The 21,318-nt window shown below is 38.6% G+C and overlaps 1 protein-coding gene across 1 annotated transcript in view; it reads left to right on the top strand.

Annotated features, from left to right (window-relative positions):
- Positions 1–5,739, top strand: part of LOC132157554 (cilia- and flagella-associated protein 46) — a 97,451-nt gene extending 91,712 nt beyond the window's left edge. Inside the window, exons 58-60 of the mRNA XM_059566926.1 lie at positions 4,534–4,661; positions 5,264–5,365; positions 5,484–5,739. Coding sequence (XP_059422909.1) covers positions 4,534–4,661; positions 5,264–5,365; positions 5,484–5,575 — 322 coding nt within the window. The 3' untranslated portion in view covers positions 5,576–5,739. The remainder of the gene's footprint in view (positions 1–4,533; positions 4,662–5,263; positions 5,366–5,483) is intronic.
- Positions 5,740–21,318: the final 15,579 nt, after the last annotated feature.

Here is a 21,318-nt window from a genome sequence, read left to right as displayed (position 1 = left end):
CCGGGCTAATATGGTCATACTTCCTGGTTCTAGTAAGAACTCTTGCTGCTGTATTTTGGACTAGCTGTAGTTTGTTTACTAAGCGTGCAGAACAACCACCCAATAAAGCATTACAATAATCTAACCTTGAGGTCATAAAAGCATGGATTAACATTTCTGCATTTGACATTGAGAGCATAGGCCGTAATTTAGATATATTTTTGAGATAGAAAGCCACGTTTCTAGCATTTGTAAAACTGCATTTTTCCAAGGAAAGATTGCGATCAAATAGCACACCTAGGTTCCTAACTGATGACGAAGAATTGACAGAGCAACCATCAAGTCTTAGACAGTGTTCTAGGTTATTACAAGCGGAATTTTTAGGTCCTATAATTAACACCTCTGTTTTTTCAGAATTTAGCAGTAAAGAAATTACTTGTCATCCAGTTTTTTATATCGACTAAGCAATCCATTAGTTTTTCAAATTGGTGTGTTTCACCGGGCTGCGAAGAAATATAGAGTTGAGTATCATCAGCATAACAGTGAAAGCTAACACCATGTTTCCTGATGATATCTCCCAAAGGCAACATATAGAGTGTGAAGAGTAGCGGCCCTAGTACTGAGCCTTGAGGTACTCCATACTGCACTTGTGATCGATAGGATACATCTTCATTCACTGCTACGAACTGATGGCGGTCATATAAGTACGATTTAAACCATGCTAATGCACTTCCACTGATGCCAACAAAGTGTTCAAGTCTATGCAAAAGAATTTTGTGGTCAATTGTGTCAAACGCAGCACTAAGATCCAATAAAACTAATAGAGAGATACACCCATGATCAGATGATAAGAGCAGATCATTTGTAACTCTAAGGAGAGCAGTCTCAGTTCTATGATACGGTCTAAATCCTGACTGGAAATCCTCACATATACCATTTTTCTCTAAGAAGGAATATAATTGTGAGGATACCACCTTTTCTAGTATCTTGGACAGAAAAGGGAGATTCGAGATTGGTCTATAATTAACTAGTTCTTTGGGGTTAAGCTGTGGTTTTTTGATGAGAGGCTTAATAACAGCCAGTTTGAAGGTTTTGGGGACATATCCTAATGACAATGAGGAATTAATAATAGTCAGAAGAGGATCTATGACTTCTGGAAGCACCACTTTCAGGAGCTTAGATGGTATAGGGTCTAACATACATGTTGTTGGTTTAGATGATTTAACAAGTTTATACAATTCTTCCTCTCCTATAGTAGAGAATGAGTGGAACTGTTCCTCAGGGGGTCTATAGTGCACTGTCTGATGTGATACTGTAGCTGACGGCTGAATGGTTGCAATTTTATCTCTAATAGTATCGATTTTAGAAGTAAAGTAGTTCATAAAGTCATTACTGCTGTGATGTTGGGAAATGTCAACACTTGTTGAAGCTTTATTTTTCGTTAATTTAGCCACTGTATTGAATAAATACCTGGGGTTATGTTTGTTTTCTTCTAAAAGAGAAGAAAAGTAATCGGATCTAGCAGTTTTTAATGCTTTTCTGTAGGATATGTTACTTTCCCGCCAAGCAATACGAAATACCTCTAGTTTTGTTTTCCTCCAGCTGCGCTCCATTTTTCGGGCTGCTCTCTTTAGGGTGCGAGTATGCTCATTATACCATGGTGTCAAACTGTTTTCCTTAACCTTCCTTAAGCCTAAAGGAGCAACTGTATTTAAAGTGCTAGAAAAGAGAGAGTCCATAGTTTCTGTTACATCATCAAGTTGTTCTGAGGTTTTGGATATGCTAAGGAATTTGGATACATCAGGAAGATAACTTAAAAAGCAGTCTCTTGTGTTAGAAGTGATGGTTCTTCCATACTTGTAACAAGAAGTAGGATTTACAATTTTGGCTATATGAAGTTTGCACAGAACTAAATAATGATCTGGGATATCATCACTTGGCTGAATAATTTCAACACCATCAACATCAATTCCATGTGACAGTATTAAATCTAGAGTATGATTTCGACAATGAGTAGGTCCTGAAACGTGTTGTCTAACACCATTAGAGTTCAGAATGTCTATAAATGAATTTCATTTTTCATTTCAGAATTTCATTATCAACATGGATATTAAAATCACCAACTATTAAAACTTTATCTGCAGCCAGAACTAACTCGGATGTAAAATCACCAAACTCTTTAATAAAGTCTGTATGGTGCCCTGGTGGCCTGTATACAGTAGCCAGTACAAACATAACAGGGGATTTATCATTAACATTTGTTTCTCTGGATAATGTTATATGAAGCACCATTACTTCAAACGAGTTATACTTGAAGCCTGCTCTCTGAGAAATCCTGAAAACATTGTTATAAATTGAAGCAACACCTCCCCCTTTGCCTTTTAGACGTGGCTCATGTTTATAACAGTAATCTTGGGGGGTGGACTCATTTAAAATAATGTAATCATCAGGTTTTAGCCAGGTTTCTGTCAAACAGAGTACATCTATATTATGATCAGTGATCATATTATTTACAAAAAGTGTTTTCGTAGAAAGGGATCTGATATTCAATAAGCCAAGCTTCATCATTTGTTTATCCATATTGCTTCTGTTTTTTATTTGTTGAACCTCAATTAAATTGTTAATCTTAACTTGGTTTGGACGTTTTTTGTTTTTTCTAGTTCGGGGAACAGACACAGTCTCTATAGTGTGATATCTAGGTGAAAAAGTCTCTATGTGCTGAGAATTGACTGACCTCTGTGACGGGAGGCGGCTAGCAGACGGTCGGTTTAGCCAGTCTGTCTGCTTCCTGACCTGGGCCCCAGTTAGTCAAGTATAAACACTAAGACTATTTGCCATATTTCTAGAGAGAAGAGGGGCGCCACCCCAGGAGGGATGAAGACCATCTCTTTTAAACAGGTCAGGTCTGCCGCAAAAGCTCGTCCAATTGTCTATGAAACCTATGTTATTCTGTGGGCACCACTTAGAAATCCAGCCATTGAGTGATGACAATCTGCTATGCATCTCATCACCACGGTAAGCAGGGAGGGGACCAGAGCATATTACAGTGTCTGACATCGTGCTTGCAAGTTCACACACCTCTTTAATGTTATTTTTAGTGATCTCCGACTGGCGAAGTCGAACATCATTAGCCCCGGCATGAATAACAATCTTACTGTATTTACGTTTAGCATTAGCCAGCACTTTTAAATTTGCCAAGATGTCAGGCGCTCTGGCTCCCGGTAAACATTTGACTATGGTGGCTGGTGTCTCTATATTCACGTTCCGTACAATAGAATCACCAATAACTAGAGCACTTTCATCAGGTTTCTCAGTGGATGCATTTGGGAAGTCGTGGCCTAATGGTTAGAGAGTCGGACTCCCAATCGAAAGGTTGTGAGTTCGAGTCCCGGGCCGGCAGGAATTGTGGGTGGGGGGAGTGCATGTACAGTTCTCTCTCCACCTTCAATACTGCGACTTGAGCAAGGCATCGAACCCCCAACTGCTCCCCGGGCGCCGCAGCATAAATGGCTGCCCACTGCTCCGGGTGTGTGCTCACAGTGTGTGTGTGTGTTCACTGCTCTGTGTGTGTGCATTTCGGATGGGATAAATGCAGAGAACAAATTCTGAGTATGGGTCACCATACTTGGCTGAATGTCACTTCACTTTCACTGAGTGGGGAGAACCTGTTTAATGTTTTGATCGGAACAGAAGAGCGGTGTTTTGACCCACGACTACGCTGCCTCACTGTCACCCAGTTGCCCTGCTGCAGGGGCTCTGTTTCCGGAACCGAACAATGTACATGAATCCCTGAGCTAGACGCATCCAAAGCCATATCTAGAGCCCTAACATTCTTACTGTCCTCAATTAAAGTTTGGATGCGTGTCTCTAATTCTGAAATCTTCTCTGTCAGCCTAACTATTTCCCTGCATTTATCACATGTGAATCCCTCATCAGCGACAGAGATAGATAAACTGTACATGTGGCAAGAGGTGCAAGTAACAATGACGGGAGAAGCCATTACTCACCGTGCTTGATGAAACTTCTTACTGCGGTTGTTTGATGAACTTTTGAAAAACTGGAGCGAGAGGAGAAAAGAATACAGCGATAGGTTGGAATGAAGACGCTAATGACAAGTTAGGAGAAAATTGTTAGCTTAAATGCTCTGTAAGTCACTTTGTATAAAAGTGTCTGCTAAATGTGAATGTAATATGTGCATTTGCACAGATTAATGCAGCAAATGTGATAAATGCATATTTCTGTTAGAGGTTTATCTGTGTTAACTGTTAGCATAATATTAATATATAGATGAGCTATGAGATAATCGACATCAAGCTAAAGACACAAACCCTGTTCTGATTTCACAGAGTCTCCAGTGACACAGATAAATGTTTAAATGAAAAAAATTTTCATTGCAACTTTGCATACAACTAAATATGATCAACTCTTGCTTTCCGAGGGAATCGAACCCATGACCTTACAGAAAACACATTTTCATCCTCCTCTCTTGGCTTTATGAGATGTTTTCTGTGGTGATGTTTCTCTCTGGTTCACTGTAAGCTTCTCTTTCTTCAGACGGGCTTCAGACGGTGTGCTGGGCTCGGCGTATCTCTTCACTCTCAGCGGGGTTCGTTCTGTCCTGCTCAACCAGTGGCACAGCAGCACCGCAGCAAACACACAAAACATGCGCTCGCTCCTGGACAGTGAGTGCATCACACACTTACACTCATGCATCCATCCAAAAACTAATCATACTGCCTTCATGCATTCATGACCTGAAGTCATTTTCTACAGGAACATCCTTTATTAACACTGAAGAATATACAGATACTATTACACTTGTTGTTGTTTGTTTACATTTCTAATTTCATTTTAATTTAAAATTTTCGGGTTGAAGTTTTAGTCATTTTGTTGTGGAGAATATAAAATAAAATAAAAACAATTTAATTAAAAAAATATTTAATAAAAAGGTTTTAAATATTTTAATATTTAATATATTTTAATATTTCAGTTAATGTTTATTTTATTTCAAGTGCATTTCTCATTTTAATTACGTTTTAAAATAACTATAACAGAAATAAAAATCTATACAATGTAAATAGACTTAGAGCATAATGAAATAAAATGTTTTCAATGTTTTAGTTTTTAGCTAACGTTTATATTAAATACGGGGGAAAAACCTTCAGTTTTAGTTTCAGTTTTAGCTGCTATAATAACTAAGGGGTTATATCACACACTTACAGACACGTGATGCTTGTTCAGAAGCACTTCTGATATCAGCTTCATGTGTGTTTCATGGCTCTAGATCTTCTGAGAGCAGGACTGACGTCAGGACGAGCCGCTCGTGTTTTACACACACTCAAGTCAGAAGAGACAGAAGTCAGCAGAAACTGCTCCGGCCCGACAGGTCTCGTGTGTTTGTTGGCTTTATTCCTGCAGCTTCTGCACATTTGACTGTTTATGCAACTAAATAACCACAAAATACCAAGAGATGACGGCCTGTTGTCTTTTTCCTTGACTTACAGCAGACGAGAGTTCAGCTGAAGACACACAGAGAAAAACTCCTTCTGCATTCAACTTTGTTATTTATGGACTTCCTAATTTAGTGGTTACATGAACAACAGTTTCTCTGAAATAAAACTCATTTACTAATATTCTGAAATTAAACATTGACTTCTCTTTTAGTGTTTAAAGTTAAAACTTAAAGAGGATCTATTGTAGGCTTTGAAACATTGCTGTCAAACAAATATTGATCATCTGAAATCTTCAGTAATAAATTAAATTCAAGTCCAAACATGAGTGTCTTTATGTTTGTGTATATTGATCTGTTTGGTGTTATTTCTCTTATATCGTGTATCGGACAGCCTTTGTGTCGCTATAATTGCATGAAAACAGATACAGAAACACTTTCTGATCAGTGAAGAAGCAGGAAAACCAGAAAAAGTCCCGGATTCTGAACAAAGAAATGCAGATCTGGTTTGACGTATTCCAGAAAACCCCAAATAATCATGCTAATAATATCTGTAATTAATGCAAACTATGAATTATTCTGAGTTTCTGATTGATTAGTTTCTCGACCCAGTGCAATAAGAACATTATCCATAATCCAGTAAATCAGAGTTTGTCATTAATTCTGACTGACTGTTAATCACAGAGCTATTCACAAATTTACAATGCAGTGGGTGGAAAGTGTTTAACTCTCATTGATTTTCATAACAACAACTCCCGTTTTAGATATTAGTAACACGAAATGAACTGGTTCATGTGCTTTATTTGCACAAGAGAAACGAATATGAAGGTGCATTGCTATTTCTGAACAAAATCCTAAGCAATGTCAGAAACGAAATTGTTCTCATTATAAAGCAACAGATTAATGAGTCCATCCAAATATCACAAAAAACTTATGGATGTAATTATAATATAAGTCCGATATTGAAGTAAGTTGTGATGCAGTGCTGGGTTTGTGTTTAGTAGAGCGATCTGCTTTCATCCACAGTTTTCCAGAATGACTAAAAAACACATTGATGTATGAAAAAGTTGCTTCTAAATATCAGAGCCAGTACCTTGTTATTTTAGTGTCATTTACATTTACATTTATTCATTTAGCAGACATTTTTATCCAAAGCTACTTACAGATGAAGACAGTGGAAGCAATCGAAAACAACAAAAGGAGCAATGATATATAAGTGCTATAACAAGTCTCAGTTAGGTTAACACAGTACACGTAGCATGGGCTTTTAAATAATATAATATAAAGAAAACAGATAGAATAAAAAAAGAATAGAGCAAGCTAGTGTTAGAGGTCTTTTTTTATAATTGTATAATAAATGAAAAGAAAATGGAATACAAAAAGATTAGAAAGTTAGTTTGATTGTTTTATATAGAATATAATTAGAATAGTGAGTGTTTAAGTTAAAGGGTCAAATAAAGATGGAAGAGATGTGTTTTAAGCCGATTCTTGAAGATGGTTAAGGACTCAGCTGCTCGGATAGAGTTGGGGAGGTCATTCCACCAGGAGGAACATTTAACTTAAAAGTCCGTAAAAGTGACTTTGTGCTTCTTTGGGATGAACAATCAAGCGACGTTCACTTGCAGAACGCAAGCTTCTAGAGGGCACATAAGTCTGAAGTAACAAATTTAGGTAAATGGGTGCAGAGCCAGTGGTAGTTTTGTAGGCAAACATTAATGCCTTGAATTTTATACAAGCAGCTATTGGAAGCCAGTGCAAATTGATAAACAGAGGTGTGACGTGTATTCTTTTTGGCAAATAAAAAATTTATCTTGCTGACGCGCTCTGGATTAATTGTAAAGGTTTGATAAAACTGGCTGGAAGACCTGCCAAGAGGGCATTGCAATAGTCCAGCCTGGACAGAACAAGAGCTTGAACAAGGAGTTGTGCAGCAGTGATAGCTAATATTTTAGAATCTATTGTCAGTGAACAATTAAAACAATTCCTGGTTAGTAATATTCTATCTGTTTTTCAGTCTGGCTTTCGAAAAAAACATAGTACTACCACTGCTACTATGAAAGTACTTAATTACATTATCAGTGCTTTAGATGATCATAAATCATGTGCTGCGTTGTTTATTGTTTTAACAAAAGCCTTTGATACAGTCAATCATGCTATCTTATTATCACGGTTGGCATGCATTGGCCTATCTGATGCTGCTATTGGTTGGGTCAGTAGCTATTTAAATAACAGATGTCAACGTGTACTTTTAAATGACTGTATGTCTGAGAAACTTACTGTTAACTCTGGAGTACCGCAGGGCTCTATTTTGGGACCTTTGCTGTTTACAGTATATATTAATAACCTTAGTGAAAATGTGATAAATGCAAAAATGCATTTGTACGCTGATGATACCATTAGTTATTGTTCTGAAAATCACCTGATGAGACAATTTTAAGGCTACAAAAAGCATTTGAAAATATCCAGCTCAATCTAAGCCTGGACCTTCCTTGCCTCAACTCCACACATTACAGGGCAGGCCAATAGAATTAGTTTGCTCATATAAATATCTGGGTTTTATATTAGAGGAAAACATGTGTTTTAATTTGCATATTAAACAGTTACGCGCTAAATTGAAATTAAAGCTTGGTTTTTATTTCAGAAACCGTTCCTGCTTTACACAGAAAGCTAGGAAAAAGCTGGTTGAAGCTACGTTTTTACCGGTTTTAGACTATGGAGATGTGTTTTACAGACACTCCACAAAGACCTTGTTGAAATCATTGGATTCTGTGTATCATTCAGCATTGAGATTTCTAATGCATACAAAGTACTCTGTTCATCACTGTACTATATGAAATGGTCGGTTGGTCCTCACTTAACACAAGAGGGTTTAAACATTGGTTGATCTTTGTGTATAAATCAATAACTGGACATACTCCTTCATATTTAACTACACTCTTAACACCTAGTAGATCTGAATACAAGCTAAGATCAAGTAGTGTGTGATGTTCCACAAATTAAAACATGTACTTGCTACATCAGTAGAAGAATGGCATCTATGCTAGTATTAGTCTGTTTCTCTCTTATTCTGAGATCTTATTATCTTATTCTCATTTGGCTTGATCTGGCTTGGACACGTGGTAAGCCGGCGTTTTTTGCCTGCTTTGTTCCTGACTTGGGTTGGATGTTCCCCTTGATCTATTTGGGTTCCCCCATTTCTGCCAAGTTGTGTGAGCGGTCTGTGTCATAAGTGGCATGACCCCTTTCTGTGTCTGTCGCTTCCTTGGTGCTCTCCCACCAAGTGGATAGACAAGCGACTCGGCACAGCATGGTTGGATTTTGTTCCTCAATGTGTCCCCTAGGCAGTGCAGTGAGGATTTCCTTGAATGGAAACGTCTCGGGTAATATAAGTAACCATGGTTCCTCGAGAGGGAACGGGACGCTGTACCCCCTCACCATGCCATCGTCCTGCCTGTTTATGTCTCCTTCAGACAGATAGGTGGATGATGTATTCAGCAGGTACCCTTTTATACTTCCAGCACCCTGGCTTTGATTTTATAGTCCAGACAGGCCAATAGACTGGAATTGTTTCACACATACTTCAGACACCGTTCATTTAGGCTGCATTCCCCTAATGTGCCCCATAGGGGGCGCAGTGTCTCGTTTCCTCTCGAGGAACCATTGTTACATGTGTAACCTTAGACCTCTTGTGCAGCTAAGATTAGTGGAAGCAAATGACACCGGTGACCCAACTAACAGAGAAAATTCTCAGAACAGTGTTTTTAAAAATGTATATAAATATTAGGGCAAAATTCTTGAAGTAATGTTTATGGAACATTATTAGAACTTAATGTTTGAAATTCCGATTCTCATAGCATTGAGATAAAATGTTCTGAGATCAACATTCTCGGAATGTCCTAATGTTGCAATGTCATTTGTACTTAAGGAATGTTTTTAGAAATGTTTTTGTAACATTTAAAAAACATTGTAATCATGACAAGAAAACTGGACATTTTAACATTCTCAATAATAAAAAATAAATGTTCAAAAAAATGCTATATTCTGGGTGACAACAAATTTAGTAGAACATAAAGTAGTAGTCAGTAATCTTTACATTTTTGTGAAGAGCAATGTAATGGTAAAGTGATACAATGGAATGTTCCTTCAATGTTCATAAAACAAAGAGAAAGCATTTGTAAAACATAAAAAACTGGTAGTTTTAAACATTCAGAGTACATTCAGAAATAATGTTTTCATAACTTAATGAAAATGTTAGTAAAAAATTATTAGAACATATTTTTGTAAGCCTTGAATATTCAACCTGCTCTTAGATTAGAACTGCATTTATTTTGTTTTGTGCATATTTAATTGTCTTGTTAATTCATGTGATTCCCTAAATTTTCCCTTGTATTTCACACTCTGTCCTCTGGAATTCTCTAAAGCTTTTGTTCATGAACACAAATGAAAAGGCTGCGGTGCTCTTAAGTAGATTGCTCTTAATGTCCAATTACAGTTCAGTGACTCAGAGCTGTTGTCCTGTCAGAAGGCTTTATTGATCACAGGTGTCCAGAATCTGCTCCTCTCCTCTAGTCTAATGGCTCTTGTCTGAAACGGACACTATTTTGTGCTCATAAATTGTTTCACAGCTTTCTTGGGATGCTGCGGTCGACGATGAGAAGCAGAGAAACAGGTTATGACTCCAAACCAGGATTGTTTTGCTGGAAAACTGAAATGATTGTGAGCCGATTTGACATGGGCTGAATAAATTGTTTAAACTGAGATGCTGTAAACTGGGAAGGTGCTTCCTGTAAATAGCTGTCAGTGGTCTGGAGCCGATGCTTAAGCATGTGTGTTTGTGTTTGACACGCAGCTCAGCGACTGCGACAGACTGATGGATTATGAAATGTAAGTACAGTCAGTCTGTGCCATAGTTCACTAGAACAGAAATAATTGGTATTGATTCCTCAGAAAAGTCATTTTAGCGGCAAATCATTTTAATGAAAAATCCGTGCTCACCCTTAGGCCATCCAAGATTACGAAGAGTTTGTTTCTTCATCAGATTTGGAGATCTTGGTCCTGATCTTGGATAACCTGATGGGGAGCCCATATTAAGCAGATATTCATTTTTGGATGAACTATTCATTTTTCTAAAGAAGTTAATGGAATGGACCCTTATTGTAAAGTGATACCAAAAATTGTCATCATTTACTAACACTAATATCACAATATCACAAGTTTTGTTGTATAAATCACAAGAAAAGCGCTTCACACACTCTAATATCTCATTGTGTTTTACAAAATAAAGGAAACATTTTTATTTGCACTTTTCTTTGTCTCCTGCATAGCATCACATACATCAGCTGACGGTGGTTTGGTGTTTGTGGTTCTTTGAATACCAAAGTGATTCAGGAGTAAAGTTTCTTCTGCAGTGCTGCATCCATCCAAGTGAAACGCTGTGTGCTCCCGCAGTAACAGTGTGAGCGGATTACTGATCTCCTGATAGCCTTAATGTCATTTGGATTGTGCTTGCCAACTGGCGTGCAGAGAGGGACATGATAATGTGAATGTTTTCCAGTCAGAAACCAAAGTGATAAATCCCCTGGACTTATCAGAAGCTGGGAAACTGATGTGTGTCAGCTCTGAAAGTTGTTTACAGACTCGTGGGCTACTGTGCCCGACTTCACTACACAGTCAGTGAAGGGTCATAATGATGTTTGCTGCAGCCTCGAGTCCAAAAGAACCAGAGTTTGATTCCAGCTTCTTTAAACTTTAATAAACCCTCCTCAGGTTTCTACCCAAGTCAGGGACTCATTATGAACATTTAAATCCATAATGATGTAGGATAAGTCTGTATTGTGACAAAAAAGCTTCACGTGAAGCTCTTGAGCAGACAGAGTCTGCTTTAGGTTAAATGTTGCCATTCATTTAGCTTGTTTTCATACTCGTCCTTAGCCCACGGCAATCTGACGAACACTAGGGTGTTATCTGTGATCACTCAATTACTTGATGAAGAACTGAGCTAGTTCTTACATGCTGCTCTCATGATATGTGTCCAAAACATAATGGTACCATGGTACAAGTCCAGAAAACATGGTAATACATGCACATGACACACAACTACATTTTTAAGAAGCTTAAAAATAAGCTCAGTTATTGTAGTCAGACTTGTTTGCATTAACTAAACTGATTTAAACTGTGAGAAATCTTCAAGAAAAAGCAGAGAGGTCTGACTGCTGTCGATGAGAGACTTCAGATCAGGTACAGAGGGAATCTGACATGATCGTTTTGTACAGCCACAATTTTCCCACATGGCCGGGATCAGGATCGGATTGGGGAAATCACATGCTCTTTGAGAGATGTTCTGTGTGTCAAATTAATGTTTAAAGCGCTTCTTCTGTGTGTCACTATAAAGAACCTTCTGCTGTTTTCTTCAGTGTGAAGAGGAGAAATAAATCGAACACAGAGTTCAGTCCCAGTTGAACACCTTCAGCATCTGTGGCTTAATATTATTTACATTATCATTATCAAATTATCATTTGAGCATAAATCATAGTCACTTCATAAGAGTTAATGTCAGACCAGTGCAATAGTGAAGTGACTTATGAAGTTAATAAACTTTAAAAAAATAAAACTTTTAAAACTATAAAAATGAATAAAAACAAAGGAATAAAATAGAATAAATACAAAAGCTAATGAAAATGACAAAACAAAAATACTGAAACTTTACATTGAAAATAAAAACACAATTCAAAATATAAAAATAGTATATCCTGAAATAACACTATTGATCCCTTATATATTATTTTTTCTGGTTGCCCCTGTTAATAGTCCAGTCATGTTCCTGCATCCTTCTTTCTGTGTTTTGTTCATCTTTAGATCTGTCTCTCAGGGAAGATGGCAGTCAGGAGTTTCTGAGAGAACTGGGTCATGATGAGAAACGCCAGTGATTTCTAGAGGAGAAAAATACAGTCAGACAGATGGATGTCAGTGACTGCACACACACACACACACACACACACACACACACACACACACACACACACACATTCACACTCTTACACACTCGCTCTGATTCAGATCTGCTCACACAATGATTATGACGAGGTTTGTTGTGTTGATGCTCATACTGAAAATCTAATAAACAAAGAAGCAAGTAAACACTTTTTTTATCAAATACACGTTCTGAACCTGAAATTAAATAATATGTCAGTTAACTGTGTATGTTTAATGAGCAAAGTTCTCTTTCTGTATTATTACATAAAAAGATCTACTTATAATTTATAAGTGAAAATTGTTTCTGCACCAAATTTGCTATTATAATACTATATTTTATACAATAAAGGGAATATTAATGGATAGGGGCAAAGGAAGGGGCCAGAAAATTCTAGAGAGGGTTTGATTGGATAAAAAAAATCAAAAGAGAGTGTGTAAATTTGCTTTTAGTTCATTATATCATCTTTTCATTATGTAATCTATTAGAAATAAAGTATCACAGTGCAACTTCAGATTTATGGGTAAATATTTCATAACTGTTATATATATATATATATATATATATATATATATATATATATATATATATATATATATGAAATTCTAAGAGATATATACATTTTCCCCAATATAATAGATTTCATTAAGTAAATTAGTTTGAGTAAAAAAATTAAGTTTGAGTAGCAATATTGTGTTCAGTTCACATGAAATAGCATGTTGGCTGTTTGCACAGTTTAATATAGCTCAGAGGTTTTTATTTTTATTATTAATAATAATAATAATAATTTAAAACATGAAAATAGTAGAAATGTGAATTTAAAACCACCAGTTGGCAGCAATTCACTGTTCATGAGTGAGTCATTGAGATTCAAACGATTCATTAAACGACAGATTCATTTTTAATGAGTGAGTCACTGAATCATTCTTTCAACCGATTCGTTTAAAAAGCTTTTCCATTCTATATTTAAAAATGCCGTCACTCAGATGCGCAAAACAGTGCTGTGATCTTTGTTTGGAACTATTTTCAAAATCAAAATTGAGAAAAAACAAGCAATATTGTTTTTAAAATGTAAGCCATGTGATGCTTTATTAAACTTGTATGAAATGATTATTACGTTTGTTATTATGATGATATGTAACAATGATTATTGTGTTTGTTATTATGCTTATATGTGACCCTGGAGCGCAAAACCAGTCATATGGTTACATTTTTTTTAAATTTGAGATGTTTGCATCATCTGAAACCAGAATAAATATACTTCTCATTGATGTGTGGTTTGTTCGGAGGACAATATTTGCCTGAGATGCAACTATTTGAAAATCTAGAATCTGAGGGAGCAAAAAAATCTAAATATTGAGAAAATCATCTTTAAAGTTGTTCAAATGAAGTTCTTAGCAATGCATATTACTAATCAAACATTAAGTTTAGATATATTTATGGTAGGAAATTTACAAAATGTCTTCATGGAACATGATCTGTACTTAATATCCTAATGGTTTTTGGCATAAAAGAAAAAATTATAATTGTGACCCATACAATGTATTGTTGTCTATTGCTACAAATATACTTGTGATACTGATGACTGCTTCTGTGCTCCAGGGACATATACCTGGAAAAAAAAAACGTCACTCCTTGTGTGACATAGATTTACTTTATTAATATAAAATGATTATGTCTTTGTTACATTACGCTACTGGTGCATGCAGCTAGTGAGTGTTCTCTTTACACCAGAAGCTTTCCATGCAGTGGTGTTTTTCTGTGGGTTTGTATTCATGGGATCCATCCACAAAGCATTTGTGAAGATCTAAAATACACCAGCACTCATCTGCTTTCACTCTCATCAATACACGATCCATCTTTCTTGAAGAAGACAAGATCTGTTCTGTCACAGACGGATGTGGACACGCAGACACACATACAATATAAAACGCCTTTGACTATAAGAGCTTCCTGTAATCTGATCCCGTCTGCAACAAAACAACACCCAAAGCCTTGTATACATCGGCATAAACTAAACAAAAATGTTATCTATACATGATGTGTTGTTTGAATAGATTGTGCATGTAGATATCAGTTCGGTTGTTTGTGCAAATCCTCCATGTGATGAGACTGTTGTTGGAAAGCATATGTAAACATGCTGTTTGTGAGCGATATATGCATGTATTGTTGGTGTTAGCAGGTGATTGCATCATTGTTTTTATTGTTTTTCTGCTGCATTGGATGCTCTTTCTCAGTGTTTGTCCTGGGTTTTGCTGGGGATCAGTTTTGCTCCACTGAGGAAAAAAGATGTTTGTTGTCTAGAACACAAGTTGCTCATGTTGTTGCAAATTCAGCTTTTATTACAGACAACTGAGACCTGCATATGGGACGTGTTTATAAAATATTTGTATTTATACAATCAACTGAAGAAGATTACATGAAAACCCTGTCCGTCATGGTAATAAAGCACGAAATCTGATATAAGAGTGCAAAAATGCAATCGCTGAAGTGAAAACATTATAAGTGCATTTTTTGTAGTTACTCAACCTGTTCTTGAGTTTCACTGATGATACAGATTAAAACATATTGTCATTTCATTTAATGAAATAATGCATCAGTTTAAACAATTAGTGTGTTAATGTGTCACAGCTAGTGAGTGGATTGTTCCAGATTGAGCCAAAACAGCACTATAACAGGACTATAAACTAAATAACTAATTGTGATTTGATCAAATGACCAAAGATCTGCTGTCAAATCAAAAATGAGCCACAGAAGATTTTAGTCTGTCCTTGGTGAAGCTTTAGATGTGAAACATTTATCAAAATGTCTCTTTTTTGATGATCAAACACTGTCATGTTTTTCACACATTTTCACCAAAAATGCATTCGTTATGCATGTCAATTAGCCTAAAAGAAAAGGCACCACTGACATTGTTTTTAATTTGACTTTTTACTTATGTCAATAATATAATCTTAATCAATGCATTAACTAATAGCACCTGATTCTAAAGTATTTATTTAATCACAACCACACAACCAACAACTAATCTTTTTAGCCTCTTTGATTAGTGACATGCATATTTCATGCTTAGAGACTTAATAGAAAAAAATAATAGAGATTTTAAATGTTAGACCATTTCTCCAAATTACAGTGAAAATGTGTGCTAAAACATATTCGAGAGGACTTGTGTGCATTGCATTGGACTTTCTAGAAGTTAGTGACAGCAGCTGCCACACGCTGTACAGTGACCCACATGAGAATCGAAGGTATACTGTAACTTCAACAATGTTGTGGAAGAAATGCTGCATTATTTAATAGAATGCAAAGGTGCCAGTATTTTAAAACTGTATCTGTTTAGCTTTCTGACTCCTGGATGACTTTCACCGCTGATGCTCTTCCTAAAGTTTCTTCCTCTACCCGGTACACTCTGACATGAAATAATAGTTAGAAAAGTTTGCATTTTTGTGTTTGTTGAAGGTGTTTTATGCTCTTATGTCTCATGTAGTCTGAATAAAATTGAGAAAAAACTGTTACATTTTATTCAGAGACTCAAACTGATGATGAAACTGAGCTGCTTGTGATGTAAATCATCCATCCATCCATCCATCCATCCATCCATCCATCCATCCATCTTCTTCCGCTTATCCGGGGCCGGGTCGCGGGGGCAGCAGTCTAAGCAGAGAACCCCAGACTTCCCTCTCCCTAGACACTTCCTCCAGCTCTTCTGGGGGGACACCGAGGCGTTCCCAGGCCAGCCGGGAGACATAGTCTCTCCAGCGTGTCCTAGGTCTTCCCCGGGGTCTCCTCCCAGTGGGACGCGCCCGGAACACCTTCCCGGGAAGGCGTCCAGGAGGCATCCGGAACAGATGCCCGAGCCACCTCAGCTGACCCCTCTCGATGTGGAGGAGCAGCGGCTCTACTCTGAGCTCCTCCCGGGTGACTGAGCTTCTCACCCTATCTCTAAGGGATCGCCCAGCCACCCTGCGGAGAAAGCACATTTCGGCCGCCTGTATCCGGGACCCAAAGCTCATGACCATAGGTGAGAGTAGGAACGTAGATTGACCGGTAAATCGAGAGCTTCGCCTTGCGCTCAGCTCTTTCTTCACCACGACAGACCGGTACAGCGACCGCATTACTGCAGAAGCTGCACCGATCCGTCTGTCAATCTCCCGTTCCATCCTTCCCTCACTCGTGAACAAGACCCCAAGATACTTAATGTAAATCAATGAGATATTTATAACAGTAGAGCAGATACTGACATAAAATTATCTCAATATCAGTGGTAGCTCTATATCTCCAGTAATATGTCTTGAAATGATCCAAACATATAATGCAATGCTGAAGCTGGACACTTGTACAATTACTCTTATGGAGGAGATTGAGTGTGAAACAGGTTTAACTGCAAAGTTTTGATAAGAGACAGTAGCTTTATAGAGTTGATCTGTTGAGAAGATGATCTTCTGATCAGCACATGATGTTTATAATGGCATCAGTGCTGCATTTTCTTCTGGTAGGAGGATGTTTGCAGGTGAGCTGCTGGTCTGTTGGGTGTCATTCAGGAGGAGAGCTGGTGATAGATCAGTTTTGACACATTGAGGACGCGGCGCTGGATGAGGAGCGGGTAATTAGACCAGAGCAGCTTCTCCAGAGACTGTGGGACGCATTGGTTTCTTTTCCTTATTTTTAATTCAGCTTTGTGTCCGGCATCTGATAGTCCTGCATGTGCGCTGCGGGCCAGTGAATTTTAAGCGAGTGTTTGCTGTGAATGTGAGTCACTGGAGGACAAAACACGTGGCTCAGAGGAACGCAGATGTGCTGAAGGCTTCGCTTGATGCTTCAAGGCAAACAGTGTCGAGCGATGCTGCAGAGAGCACCTGAACAAAGCCAGCGGTGAGGTTAAAGATGATGACTATGGATCAGGTGTACACCGGAGGGACCTTGTTTATGGACCTTCGGTCAATCTGAGTGAAAGTAGATTAAACTAGCAATGCACGATTAAATGAAATAAAAGACAATTTAATTAAATAAATAAATGCTGTGTGTTTTATGTGTAAACTAACTTCCCAAATGTGTAAGAAGTGCTTGTCAACAAAAAACCTACTTTAAGGTCTCCAGTATTGATCCCTTTGTAACTCAGAGATAGTGTTGTGTTCCTCGAGCGTCTGATTCTCAGATGGGTCGATATTGGGCCGAGATCTGCAGCCATGAAATACAACCAAGTCCTTGTGATGGATGGAACCTGTGTGTGTGTGTGTGTGTGTGTACCTACTTTACACAAATTTGTACCCAAAAAGTGAACTTAACTTGAAAAAATCTCCAAAAACCTACATTTGGGGACGTCTGGTAACTGGTATAAAAAACTAATTTGTGTTTTTTTTTTTGTTGTTGTTATTTTCTGTTAGGTGTAGAGTGATAGAAAATTTGTACAGTATAAAACGCCTATGGAATGTCCTCATGTCCTTAGTGTGAGTGAGTGTGTGTGTGTGTGTGTGTGTGTGTGTGTGTGTGTGTGTGTGTGTGTGTGTGTGTGTGTGTGTGTGTGTGTGTTAGTGAGTGAGTGAATGTGAGTGAGTGAGTTAGTGTGAGTGAGTGAGTGAGTGAGTGAGTGGGTGAGTGAGTGATTGAGTGATTGAGTGTGAGAGAGTGAGTGAATGTGAGTGAGTGAGTTAGTGTGAGTGAGTGAGTGGGTGAGTGAGTGAGTGAGTGATTGAGTGTGAGAGTGTGAGTGAGTGAGTGAATGTGAGTGAGTGAGTGAGTTAGTGTGAGTGAGTGAGTGTGTGTGTGTGTGTGTGTGTGTGTGTGTGTGTGTGTGTGAGTTAGTGTGAGTGAGTTAGTGAGAGTATGTTAGTGAGTGAGTTAGTGTGAGTGGGTGAGTGAGTGAGTGAGTGATTGAGTGTGAGAGTGTGAGTGAGTGAGTGAGTTAGTGAGTGTGAGTGAGTTTGAGTGAGTGAGTGAGTGAGTGAATGTGAGTGAGTGAGTTAGTGTGAGTGAGTGAGTGGGTGAGTGAGTGAGTGAGTGAGTGATTGAGTGTGAGAGTGTGAGTGAGTGAATGTGAGTGAGTGAGTGAGTGAGTGAGTGAATGTGAGTGAGTGAGTTAGTGTGAGTGAGTGAGTGAGTGAGTGAGTGAGTGATTGAGTGTGAGAGTGTGAGTGAGTGAGTGAATGTGAGTGAGTGAGTTAGTGTGAGTGGGTGAGTGAGTGAGTGAGTGATTGAGTGTGAGAGTGTGAGTGAGTGAGTGAGTTAGTGAGTGTGAGTGAGTTTGAGTGAGTAATTGCGTGTGAGAGTGTGAGTGAGTGAGTGAGTGAGTGAGTGAGTGAGTGAGTGAGTGTGAGTGAGTGAGTGAGTTTGAGTGAGTAATTGCGTGTGAGAGTGTGAGTGAGTGAGTGAGTTTGAGTGAGTGATTGCGTGTGAGAGTGTGAGTGAGTGAGTGAGTGAGTGAGTGTGAGTGAGTTTGAGTGAGTGATTGAGTGATTGAGTGTGAGTGAGTGAGTGAGTGAGTGAGTGAGTGTGTGTGTGTGTTTGTGTGTGTGTGTGTGTGTGAGAGAGAGTTAGTGTGACTGAGTTAGTAAGAGTGTGTTAGTGAGTGAGTGTTTGAGTGAGAGTGAGTGAGTGAGTTATTGAGTGTGAGTGAGTTTGAGTGAGTGATTGCGTGTGAGAGTGTGAGTGAGTGAGTGAGTTTGAGTGAATGATTGCGTGTGAGTGAGTGAGTGAGTGAGTGAGTGAGTGTGAGTGAGTGAGTGAGTTTGAGTGAGTGATTGAGTGTGAGAGTGTGAGTGAGTGAGTGAGTGAGTGAGTGAGTGAGTGAGTTAGTGTAAGTGAGTGAGTGTGACTAAGTGATTGAGTGAGTGTGTTAGTGAGTGAATGAGTTAGTGAGTAAGTGAGTGAGTGAGTGTGAGTGAGTTTGAGTGAGTGATTGCGTGTGAGAGTGTGAGTGAGTGAGTGAGTGAGTTTGAGTGAGTGATTGCGTGTGAGAGTGTGAGTGAGTGAGTGAGTTTGAGTGAGTGATTGCGTGTGAGAGTGTGAGTGAGTGAGTGAGTTTGAGTGAGTGATTGCGTGTGAGAGTGTGAGTGAGTGAGTGAGTGTGAGTGAGTTTGAGTGAGTGATTGAGTGATTGAGTGTGAGTGAGTGAGTGAGTGAGTGTGTGTGTGTGTGTGAGTGTGAGTGAGTGAGTGTGAGAGTGTGAGTTAGTGAGTGAGTGAGTGAGTGAGTGAGTGAGTGAGTGAGTGAGTGAGTGAGTGAGTGAGTGTCAGTGTGAGTGAGTGTGAGTGAGTGAGTGGGTTAGTGAGTGAGTGAGTGAGAGTGAGTGAGTGGGTGAGTGAGTGTGATTGAGTGTGAGCGTGTGAGTCAGTGAGTTAGTGTGAGTGAGTGAGTGAGTGTTTGAGTGAGAGTGAGTGAGTGAGTGAGTGAGTGAGTGAGTGAGTTATTGAGTGTGAGTGAGTGATTGCGTGTGAGAGTGTGAGTGAGTGAGTGAGTTTGAGTGAATGATTGCGTGTGAGAGTGTGTGTGAGTGAGTGAGTGAGTGAGTGAGTGAGTGAGTGAGTGTGAGTGAGTTTGAGTGAGTGATTGAGTGAGTGAATGAGTGAGTGAGTGAGTGAGTGAGTGAGTGAGTGAGTGAGTGAGTGATTGAGTGTGAGAGTGTGAGTTAGTGAGTGTGAGTGAGTGAGTGAGTGTGAGTGTGAGTGAGTGTGAGTGAGTGGGTTAGTGAGTGTGAGAGTGTGAGTGAGTGAGTGAGTGAGTTAGTGAATGTGACTGAGTGAGTGAGTGAGTGAGTGAGAGTGAGTGAGTGTGTGATTGAGAGTGTGTGTGTGTGTGTGAGTGAGTAAATGAGTGAGTGAGTGAGTGAGTGAGTGTGTTTGAGTGAGAGAGTGAGTGTGTGTGTGTGTGTGTGTGTGTGTGTGTGTGTGTGTGTGTGTGTGTGTGAGTGTGTGTGTGTGTGTGTGTGTGTATGAGTGTGTGTGTGAGTGAGTTGAGTGAGAGAGAGAGAGAGAGAGATTGATGTGTGTGTAGATAACAAATACAAAGAGAATAACAGATATTCACATAGAAAACACATAGAAAATTGTAATAATATTTCATGTTTTAACTGAATTTTTTGATCAAATAAATACAGCCTTGGTGAGCAGAAGCTTTTAAAAAAAATCATACTTAACCCCAAACCTTTTAACGGTACTAATTTAAAAAATATATATATATAAGATATACTAATAATGAAAATACTGATATTCAGTGTTATTACAAAAAAAATTAAATAAAAATTGCATTAAAAATGAAAAGAAAAGATCTACAGAAATACAGAGAATACTGTATTGTGTGTGTGTGTGTGTGTGTGTGTGTGTGTGTGTGTGTGTGTGTGTGTGAGAGAGAGAGAGTTAGTGTGAGTGAGTTAGTAAGAGTGTGTTAGTGAGTGAGTGTTTGAGTGAGAGTGAGTGAGTGAGTTATTGAGTGTGAGTGAGTTTGAGTGAGTGAATGCGTGTGAGAGTGTGAGTGAGTGAGTGAGTGAGTTTGAGTGAATGATTGCGTGTGAGTGAGTGAGTGAGTGAGTGAGTGTGAGTGAGTGAGCTTGAGTGAGTGATTGAGTGTGAGAGTGTGAGTGAGTGAGTGAGTTTGAGTGAGTGATTGCGTGTGAGAGTGTGAGTGAGTGAGTGAGTTAGTGTAAGTGAGTGAGTGTGACTAAGTGATTGAGTGAGTGTGTTAGTGAGTGAATGAGTTAGTGAGTGAGTGAGTGAGTGAGTGAGTGAGTGAGTGAGTGTGAGTGAGTTTGAGTGAGTGATTGCGTGTGAGAGTGTGAGTGAGTGAGTGAGTTTGAGTGAGTGATTGCGTGTGAGGTGTGAGTGAGTGAGTGAGTGAGTGTGAGTGAGTTTGAGTGAGTGATTGAGTGTGAGTGAGTGAGTGAGTGAGTGAGTGTGTGTGTGTGTGTGTGTGTGTGTGTGTGTGTGAG

This window comes from Carassius carassius, chromosome 14, assembly GCF_963082965.1.
Source record: "Carassius carassius chromosome 14, fCarCar2.1, whole genome shotgun sequence".
Lineage (NCBI taxonomy): Eukaryota > Metazoa > Chordata > Actinopteri > Cypriniformes > Cyprinidae > Carassius > Carassius carassius.
The sequence above is the reverse complement of the archived record's forward strand: the minus strand, read 5'-3'. Positions and strand labels throughout refer to the sequence as shown.